At 42.0% G+C, this 10,577-nt stretch overlaps 1 protein-coding gene across 1 annotated transcript in view; it reads left to right on the top strand.

Annotated features, from left to right (window-relative positions):
- Nucleotides 1-1,545: 1,545 nt before the first annotated feature.
- The window catches only part of cmtm7 (CKLF-like MARVEL transmembrane domain containing 7), a 17,571-nt gene continuing 8,539 nt past the window's right edge, over nucleotides 1,546-10,577 (top strand). The window contains exons 1-4 of the mRNA XM_065957949.1: nucleotides 1,546-1,785; nucleotides 3,269-3,445; nucleotides 5,058-5,156; nucleotides 9,088-9,169. Of these exons, the coding sequence (XP_065814021.1) occupies nucleotides 1,672-1,785; nucleotides 3,269-3,445; nucleotides 5,058-5,156; nucleotides 9,088-9,169 (472 nt within the window). The 5' untranslated portion in view covers nucleotides 1,546-1,671. The remainder of the gene's footprint in view (nucleotides 1,786-3,268; nucleotides 3,446-5,057; nucleotides 5,157-9,087; nucleotides 9,170-10,577) is intronic.

The raw sequence follows: 10,577 nt of genomic DNA on the forward strand, positions 1-10,577 counted from the left end.
ACACCTCCAGCACACACACACTCACACACACACACACACACACACACACACACACACACACACACAAACACTCACACACTCACACACTCACATCAATTCTGACACACTCAGCCATGATGAGACCCACACACACAGGATGTTAACTTCAAAATAAAAGCATGAAAGCTCCACCCACACACACATTAAAAAAATGAAGACAGAATTCAGATCTCTTCCTTTAGTAGACGGATTCATAACACATTTATACTTTAGATCAAACTTTAATTCACAGCAGAACATGAGAATAAAAACATGAGAATAGTTGTTTTTACAGTTCCTCTGTATGCATTTGTCTCCATCCTCAACCTTAATATCCTTTAAACACAAACAGTGAACGTTAAAGCTGGATTTTTTCAATTAAAATATGCAGAAAGAATTTTAAACTTTAAGACATTTACAGTTCAAATCGAATGATATCCATACATGTTTGATATCGTGACAAGAAAAATAAAAGTCCTAGACATTCATTATTGAGTTATTTATTGTTTTTAATGACCAAAAACTGCAGACAAACTTCTGCACGCTGTCCAAACGTCACCATACAAAAAGGTTGCCAATGTTTCTGTGCTGCTGAGACAGTGTGCAGGAGTTTGACTCGTTCTTCTCCTACACACCCGTCTTATGAAACACATAGTTTAAAAAATATATTTGTTTTGGAGGCTATCGATCATTAAAATATGGTTATGTTCTTTTAAAAATGTGTAGTGTGTGTGTGTGTGTGTGTGTGACCCGAACCCCGGCCGCCCATCTGGAGGACCACAGCCCGCACCGACCACTGTCCCACCAGCGCCCAACATTTTGTCAACCTTAACTTGCAGGTCAACCTTTCAGATTACCTGTGAATGTTTCGCCTTTACTCACGTTCGTCATCTGCTTTGATAAAGTTGAATTCTATAAATGATGTTTTTTTATTTGTAAACCAAAATAAGATGTTGATGTTGGTGTTGTAACAGATTGTTGTGTTTGTTATATGTACTGTATATCTCATTGTCTTTTAGAGTGAGGGGTCTCTGAGAGTCAGCTGCCGTAAAGCAGGAGTAGTTGTTGTTATCCTGTTACACCGGCACACAGGTGTGTGTGGAATAAAGTGGAAGCCGTGGATAAAGAAGCTCCCCGCCGTTTGTTGTTTTCTTACTAAGTGTATCAGGTCCGACGAACCCAGAAAGCTCGTTACAGTGTTATGTTGACTTATGAGAAAACTATTTTTTAGCACATATATTTTTTAATGATGGCTTAATGTTTTTTGTTTTGTATTTTAGTATTTAGTAGCTTTTAAATGTGTCTTTAATTGTTCTCTTTGCAAATGAAATGAATATGGATTAAATATAATTCAGAGCCTTCATTTGAATCAGTTTGTGTTTACATTTAAAAAGTATAAAGTGTCTTCGATGTGTCTCTACATGTTTAACTTCTGTTTTGATTCCAGCCCAGACGTTGGCGTTTATTCTGAAAAGCCTCACCGGAAGTGAGGGCGTGTCTCCGCCGTGTGTATGTGTTTGTGTATGTTGGCGCGGTGTGACGTCACACGGGCTGTACCGTTCACCGTCTGTGTGACTCCGTGCTGCAGTTTAACTTCAACATTGATTTCTCTCCGTGCGGTTTTTCTTTTTTTTTTAACGGAAACCGGGAAACATGTCGCACACCGTCATCACCACGACGACCACGACGACGCGGAGCTCCGGGGACGGGTTCCTGAACATGGGCTACACCCGGACCATCCCGGGACTGCTGAAGATCGGACAGATGGTGAGAGTCCAGACCCGAACACAGCCCGGGTTAACCCGAACACAGCCCGGGTTAACCCGAACACAGCTCGGGTTAACCCGGGATACGAGCCCCCCCCCCCGTGTTTATCTCACGTTATCTGCTTTCAGCTGACTTTACCTTTAAAGGAAACATATTAAATATGATGTTAATTATTAACCTGAGTGACGTCATGTTGACGTCAGTCTGTTAGTGATCATTATAACAACACACATCGTTAATGAATAAAAACGGTTCATTTCAGCAGTTTTAAACTTTAATAATAACAAATAAATGTTTTGAATTGACAGTTTCACTTTAAAAAACTGTCAATTAAAGTTATATTCAGTCTGACTCACTTAATAAAAAATAAAGTTTAAAGAAATTATTAAAGATTCAAAACGTCAGAAATCAGTAAATGAAGAAGTTTGATATGAAACAGATTTGATGGTGATGTGTTTAATAACAACAAACTTTGTAATAACTACAAAACAAACATATCTGATACCAAGTTTATGATTATTATTTTATTTACATTTTAGGTTTTAAATTAGAACGATAAAGAGCCGTGATAGGGCTGCTCGATTTGGACTTTAAACAAGTTGTTTTCACATCTGCATTCCTGAAAATATCTCCATAACATCAGGAGGACTGCTCCTGAAATCCTCCTGATCTGGTCGTTCACACGCTATCCCTGTCAGACAGGAGGGGGGCGGGGCCTCTATATGACTCTATAATGAGAATATGTGTGTTTGTATCAATGCTGCGTGTAGTTGAAGAGAATCTCAATGTGAAGTAAAGAGAGGAGAAGAACATCCTGGAGAACAGGAAACATGCAGCAGCAGGTTGATTAGAGCACGGAGATGGTAGAGGTGGCGTGTAGACAGTTTATGGTCGTACAGCGATCACAGGGAATAAAGGTCACCACCCCCTCCCACTGGCCCCTCCCACTGGCTCCTCCCACTGGCTCCAGGTGAATTCTCCTGATTATATCCTGCTGTGTTCTCACATCAGCTCACTCTGACTTTCTGCAGAATAAACACGAGGAGGCTGGAGGAGAAACATTCAGATGTTTGAGTGATCACATGAAGCTCAGAGTGAAGAGAGAAACATTCAGATGTTTGAGTGATCACATGACGCTCAGAGTGAAGAGAGAAACATTCAGATGTTTGAGTGATCACATGACGCTCAGAGTGAAGAGAGAAACATTCAGATGTTTGAGTGATCACATGACGCTCAGAGTGAAGAGAGAAACATTCAGATGTTTGAGTGATCACATGACGCTCAGAGTGATAACTTCAGGAGTTTTCAGGAGTTTTCAGCAGGTGTGAACGCTCTAATACTGAGCGTTTAAATCTTTTGAACTCCCCTGATATATGAGACCATTTCTTGCTGTGTTTTATAGAAGAGCTGTTTCCTGTCATCTATTTGAAACTCTGCAGACAAAAATAACTTTTAAATGAATCATTGAAAACGCCCCCCTCAGGTGGCGCTGCTCGTGGCCTTCCTGTGCGTCCGCTGCGCCCGGGGCTGGCCCAGCTGGGCAGCCTTCCAGTACTTTGAGGTGGTGTCTCTGTGGTTCCTCATCGCGCTCCTCATCTTCTTCCTCATGCACCTCTTCAGACTGCAGGGCAGGATGCCCTGCATCAACTGGCCTCTGACGGTGAGACCATTACTGTGTGTGTGTGTGTGTGTGTGTGTGTGTGTGTGTGTGTGTGTGTGTGTGTGTGTGTGTGTGTGTGTGTGTGTGTGTGTGTGTGTGTGTGTGTGTGTGTGTGTGTGTGTGTGTGTGTGTGTGTGTGTGTGTGTGTGTGTGTGTGTGTGTGTGTGTGTGTGTGTGTGTGTGTGTGTAACATTAAATCTGCTGCAGGTTCATGGTGTGAATTTCTTCACTTCTTCATTTTCGACTGAACTGTAACACAGATCTGACAGTTAGGTCGTCATGGTTATATAACAGGAAGTGACCTCGGAGGGTGTAAAAAGGAAGGAAGGACGCTTCTGTTGCAAATTGAGCAGGTGTTACAACCATCTCATGCTTTTCTTGTAAAGATGAACTTATTTTCATGCTGTGAAAACATCTGAGATCAGCTCTTCAAACACACTCAACCTTCACATGAGGTCAAACATGAGGTCATTCATGAGGTCAAACATGAGGTCAAACATGAGGTCATTCATGAGGTCAATCCTGCAGCCTGTTTACAGCTGCCTTTAATTGAACAGCTTTAATAAGATTTTAAACTTTTACTCTGCACTGTAATTATTATTATTATTATTATTTTTATTTCAATTCATTTCATTTGAATTATTTTTATTTGAACATATTTTCAGATTTAATAATTTCAGTGATTTTTTAATGTTCTATTTTAATGTTTCTTTTCTTTCCTCTGTCATGATGCTTTTTGATGTCTTGTGTGAAGCCCTTTGAATTACCTTGTTGTTGAAATGTGCGACATAAAAAAACTTGCCTTGCAGCCTGAGCCTGGGTTCAGATCAACTACACATGAAATCTGCTGTCAGGACATTAAAGTTTAAAGCTTGAATTAATTCAATTATAAAGATCTGAGAGGAGTTCTGTCCACTTTATGTTTAACAGTTTATGATGTTTTAAAGGTCACTTATGTGGTGGAATTTCTGTAGTTATTTAGATTCTAATGTACAGATGTCATTATGTTTATTCTCTGTTCTCTAATGTCAGTCAGAGCTGACACAGTTCAGCTGTTATTAGAACACCAAGTACAGCTTAGACAGTGTCAGCTGCTCTTCCTGATATCTGCTGGATGTTTGGTAGACTTGTTGTCTGCTCCAGTGTTATAGACGTCACAGTTTAGTCTAGGTGGATCAATGTGACCCTGATAATGATAATGTATTTTAGGATATATGCGATGCCTTTCGAGAAGTTCGGGAGATGTGATTGAGCAAGACACGAGAACAGAAGTGTGATGTTGAATCATGTCTCCTCATGAGTATTCATCTGATGTATAAACTTTCATCATCGTAAGCCATCTGAGTCAACTGAGTCTTATTGTATGGAGTCAAGTCTTAGTCATTTCCTCAACAACTTATTACACATTGCTCCGGTTTAACGTGACACAAGAGCAGGACCACTAATCACTTATCAGGTTGATAACGTGTTCATGTTGTTTCAGGAGTTGGAGGAAGGTTTAAATGTATTCTGCTCTCTTGTGTTTCTATCCTCACACGCCCTCTTGTTGTTTTGTTTTCAGTGTTCAGTCTCCTCTCTGCTCACTCTTTCAAGTCTTTTTCTGCTGTTTCAGGAGTTCTTCCATTACTCCGTCGGGACCGTCCTCATCCTCATCGCCTCCATCATCGCAGCCGTGAAGAGCGGAGGAGTGTCTGCGTTGGTGGTCGCCTCGGTACGTAATCACACAGACGCTGAAATGATCATCAGAAGGGACAAGAGAGGTCAAAAAAAAAATCTATTGAGGACTGAAGTTAGAGACACATTGACATGACGTGTGATCGATAATCGTTTTGAATATTTAGAGGTTAATTTCCACTCTGATGAACGGCGTGCTGCGCGGCGTGCTAACAGACAGACGGGCTGCAGAGTGTCGGCTCAGTGTCGGCTCACTGCTCTGATGTTCTGACCTCAGATCAGCTCTCAGCTCCCTGCGGGGCCGAGCTCCGTCACACTCACACAAAGTGTTTCTGCGTACTCAAAACTCCTGAATATTTTCTGAGATCCTCGCTGTGAGCTGCAGGCGGGGACGTGAGCGACTGGAAGTTTCACCCTGACTTCATACGCAACACGAAGTATTCAGGAGAATGAACCGCGGGCGAGTGATGCAGAAACGGGTTGATGTGATTGGTTCCTGAAAACAGAGTCAGAGTGAGACCTCTGTGCTCTGAAACACAAAACAATCACCTCCGCTGGGAATTCCCGCTCCGTCCTTCCTGTGTCTGCGCTCCCTAATTACACAGGAAGTCACATTGACTTCACTGATAACAGCGTCCCTCTGACCAATCAGCCCCCCAGCTGATGGCTGCGTGACAGCCTGCTAACATTTAAACCCGCTAATGTTAGAGCCTGCTAACGTTTAAACCCGCTAATGTTAGAGCCTGCTAACATTAAAACCTGCTAATGTTAGAGCCTGCTAACATTTAAACCCGCTAATGTTAGAGCCTGCTAACATTTAAACCCGCTAATGTTAGAGCCTGCTAACGTTTAAACCCGCTAATGTTAGAGCCTGCTAACGTTTAAACCCGCTAATGTTAGAGCCTGCTAACATTAAAACCTGCTAATGTTAGAGCCTGCTAACGTTTAAACCCGCTAATGTTAGAGCCTGCTAACATTAAAACCTGCTAATGTTAGAGCCTGCTAACGTTTAAACCCGCTAATGTTAGAGCCTGCTAACGTTAAAACCCGCTAATGTTAGAGCCTGCTAACGTTAAAGCCCGCTAATGTTAGAGCCTGCTAACGTTAAAACCCGCTAATGTTAGAGCCTGCTAACGTTAAAACCCGCTAATGTTAGAGCCTGCTAACATTAAAACCTGCTAATGTTAGAGCCTGCTAACGTTTAAACCCGCTAATGTTAGAGCCTGCTAACATTAAAACCTGCTAATGTTAGAGCCTGCTAACGTTTAAACCCGCTAATGTTAGAGCCTGCTAACATTAAAACCTGCTAATGTTAGAGCCTGCTAACGTTTAAACCCGCTAATGTTAGAGCCTGCTAACGTTAAAACCCGCTAATGTTAGAGCCTGCTAACGTTAAAGCCCGCTAATGTTAGAGCCTGCTAACGTTAAAACCCGCTAATGTTAGAGCCTGCTAACGTTAAAACCCGCTAATGTTAGAGCCTGCTAACGTTAAAGCCTGCTAATGTTAGAGCCTGCTAACATTAAAACCCGCTAATGTTAGAGCCTGCTAACGTTAAAACCCGCTAATGTTAGAGCCTGCTAACGTTAAAACCCGCTAATGTTAGAGCCTGCTAACATTAAAACCCGCTAATGTTAGAGCCTGCTAACGTTAAAACCCGCTAATGTTAGAGCCTGCTAACATTAAAACCTGCTAATGTTAGAGCCTGCTAACGTTTAACCCGCTAATGTTAGAGCCTGCTAACGTTAAAACCCGCTAATGTTAGAGCCTGCTAACGTTAAAGCCTGCTAATGTTAGAGCCTGCTAACGTTAAAACCCGCTAATGTTAGAGCCTGCTAACGTTAAAACCCGCTAATGTTAGAGCCTGCTAACGTTTAAACCCGCTAATGTTAGAGCCTGCTAACGTTAAAACCCGCTAATGTTAGAGCCTGCTAACGTTAAAGCCCGCTAATGTTAGAGCCTGCTAACGTTAAAACCCGCTAATGTTAGAGCCTGCTAACGTTAAAACCCGCTAATGTTAGAGCCTGCTAACGTTAAAGCCTGCTAATGTTAGAGCCTGCTAACATTAAAACCCGCTAATGTTAGAGCCTGCTAACGTTAAAACCCGCTAATGTTAGAGCCTGCTAACGTTAAAACCCGCTAATGTTAGAGCCTGCTAACATTAAAACCCGCTAATGTTAGAGCCTGCTAACGTTAAAACCCGCTAATGTTAGAGCCTGCTAACATTAAAACCTGCTAATGTTAGAGCCTGCTAACGTTTAACCCGCTAATGTTAGAGCCTGCTAACGTTAAAACCCGCTAATGTTAGAGCCTGCTAACGTTAAAGCCTGCTAATGTTAGAGCCTGCTAACGTTAAAACCCGCTAATGTTAGAGCCTGCTAACGTTAAAACCCGCTAATGTTAGAGCCTGCTAACGTTAAAACCCGCTAATGTTAGAGCCTGCTAACGTTAAAACCCGCTAATGTTAGAGCCTGCTGACATTAAAACCCGCTAATGTTAGAGCCTGCTGACATTAAAACCCGCTAATGTTAGAGCCTGCTAACGTGACAGCTTGCTAATGTTAGAGCCTGCTGACATTAAAACCCGCTAATGTTAGAGCCTGCTAACGTGACAGCTTGCTAATGTTAGAGCCTGCTAACGTTAAAGCCTGCTAATGTTAGAGCCTGCTGACATTAAAACCCGCTAATGTTAGAGCCTGCTAACGTTAAAGCCTGCTAATGTTAGAGCCTGCTGACATTAAAACCCGCTAATGTTAGAGCCTGCTAATGTGACAGCTTGCTAATGTTAGAGCCTGCTAATGTTAGAGTCCACTAATTTTAAAGCCTGCTATCGTGACAGCCTGCTAACGTTAAAACCCGCTAACGTTAAAACCCGCTAAAGGGACAGTCTGCTAACGTGACAGCCTGCTAACGTTAAAACCCGCTAACGTGACAGCCTGCTAATGTTAAAACCTGCTAATGTGGCAGTCTGCTAACGTGACAGCCTGCTAACGTTAAAACCCGCTAATGTGACAGCCTGCTAATGTTAAAACCCGCTAATGTTAGAGCCTGCTAACATTAAAACCCGCTAATGTTAGAGCCTGCTAACGTTAAAGCCTGCTAATGTTAGAGCCTGCTAACGTTAAAACCCGCTAATGTTAGAGCCTGCTAACGTTAAAACCCGCTAATGTTAGAGCCTGCTAACATTAAAACCCGCTAATGTTAGAGCCTGCTAACGTTAAAACTCGCTAATGTTAGAGCCCGCTAATGTTAGAGCCTGCTAACATTAAAACCCGCTAATGTTAAAACCCGCTAACGTGACAGCCTGCTAATGTTAAAACCTGCTAACGTGGCAGTCTGCTAACGTTAAAACCCGCTAACGTGACAGTCCGCTAACGTGACAGCCTGCTAACGTTAAAACCCGCTAACGTGACAGTCCGCTAACGTGACAGCCTGCTAACGTGACAGCCTGCTAATGTGACAGTCTGCTAACGATAAAACCCGCTAACGTGACAGTCTTCTAACGTGACAGTCTGCTAACGTTAAAACCCGCTAACGTGACAGTCTGCTAACGTGACAGCCTGCTAACGTTACAGCCTGCTAACGTGACAGCCTGCTAATGTTACAGCCTGCTAACATGACAGCCTGCTAACGTGACAGCCTGCTAATGTTACAGCCTGCTAACATGACAGCCTGCTATCGTGACAGCCTGCTAACGTGACAGCCTGCTAACGTGACAGCCTGCTAACGTGACAGCCTGCTAATGTGACAGCCTGCTAACATGACAGCCCGGTAACGTGACAGTCTGCTAACTTTAGAGCATGCTAACAGCTGTTTGTGGTTAAATAAATCCTCTTCCTCTGTAAAAAGAAGGTCGCTCTCTGTACGGGATCCTCTCTGTGATGATGTCATCACCCTAACCCTCCAAACACAAAACTAAGATCCAGCTTTGACATGAGAGTTTTGATCATGTGATGTGTGTTTGTCTGCAGGTGTTCGGCTTCATAGCCACGTTTCTGATGGCCGTTAGTTTGTGGACGACTTACAGTGTGACCTGTGGCGTTCATCAGACCGGTAAGACTGCTCATCGATGTATAATAATCACACGTTTTATTTTCTTATACTGTGATGAGTCTACGGGAAATATCAAACATTTTCAAAAGAGCGCCCGTGACGTTGACAGTGCATGTCAGAAAAGTTGAAAGATAGAAAAAAATGCTAGGTGGACACAGGGCTAACACCCCTCATTATAATTCTACCTGAGGAACAGAAACATTGCTTCATCAGCATTCATGAAACCAGCGTTCATATTTAAACTTCAGTATTAATGATAAATGTACTAAAGACGAATTAGGTTTATATTATTATTATTTTAAAATGTATTTAGTTTAAAGGCTTTATATGTGATGTTTTGATCCAGCAGATGTCGCCCTTGAGCTCCAGCATGAAACCAAAACAACTGGCGCTGCATTGTTGTGTTAGCATGCTAATGCTAGCGATCTTTGTTATGCTGGTATCTTCACACTGCATGTAAATTTACCTGAAATGAGCGTGATCTAGAAACACAGTTAAGCAGTGAGTACAGTATGTTATTCTTCTTTTCTCTAGTCCCTCAATTAAACAACTTTTATACACGAGGGGAGGAGTCAGCCGGCCGTCCTGGCGATGTAAACAAAGTGAAGATAGGACTCTGAAAACTCTGAAAACATCACAGACAGTGGGACTCGGGTGTTACACCCATTGTAGACAGTCATGACTCACAGAGTTATTTTCAGAGGAGAGACTTGATTTCTACATTTAAGTGTGAAAAATCACATTTAAAGACTTTAATCTTCATTAAAGAGATTTACAGAAACAATATCTCAAATCTCTTACAAAGAACTAAACACATACCAATGATCAAAGATAACTATAGAAATATTTCTGTTTTTCATGTTTTCATGGCAGTTTTTGAAACATTTTCTTTATGTTTACACTTCATTGATATTTGAAACTGACTTGTAGGCCACATCCAGGGTTGAGGGGGGCCACATGTGGTCCGCCAGTTGCCCATCCATGATCTACAGTTTATGGCTGCAAAACTTTCTCATGACCCGTGATCACTCCACAACCTGCAGGAGATATTTGACACCAGTTATACAACATATAAAAACCTATAATAGCAGGGAGGGAGACTGAGAGAGTGCTGAATAATTTAACACCATAATAACCCTCTGTGCGGTTTGTATCCCTGATTCAGATATCCGTCTCTAGTATTCAGGTAAAATAAAAGACAAACACCAACATGTATCCTGAGTGCAGTTAAGGAAGACATTAAGGAAACATGCTATGTTGAAGTGCTGGCTTCTCTGACAACAATACAGCAGCCAGTATGTCCTCCTTCTAACTTTAACTATCTGTAATGTTTTGATACATGATACTGAACTGTCATCTTACTGGTGTATATATGTTGTAATAACAGTGCATAACTGAAATACAATTA

This window comes from Labrus bergylta, chromosome 8 (assembly GCF_963930695.1).
Source record: "Labrus bergylta chromosome 8, fLabBer1.1, whole genome shotgun sequence".
NCBI lineage: Eukaryota > Metazoa > Chordata > Actinopteri > Labriformes > Labridae > Labrus > Labrus bergylta.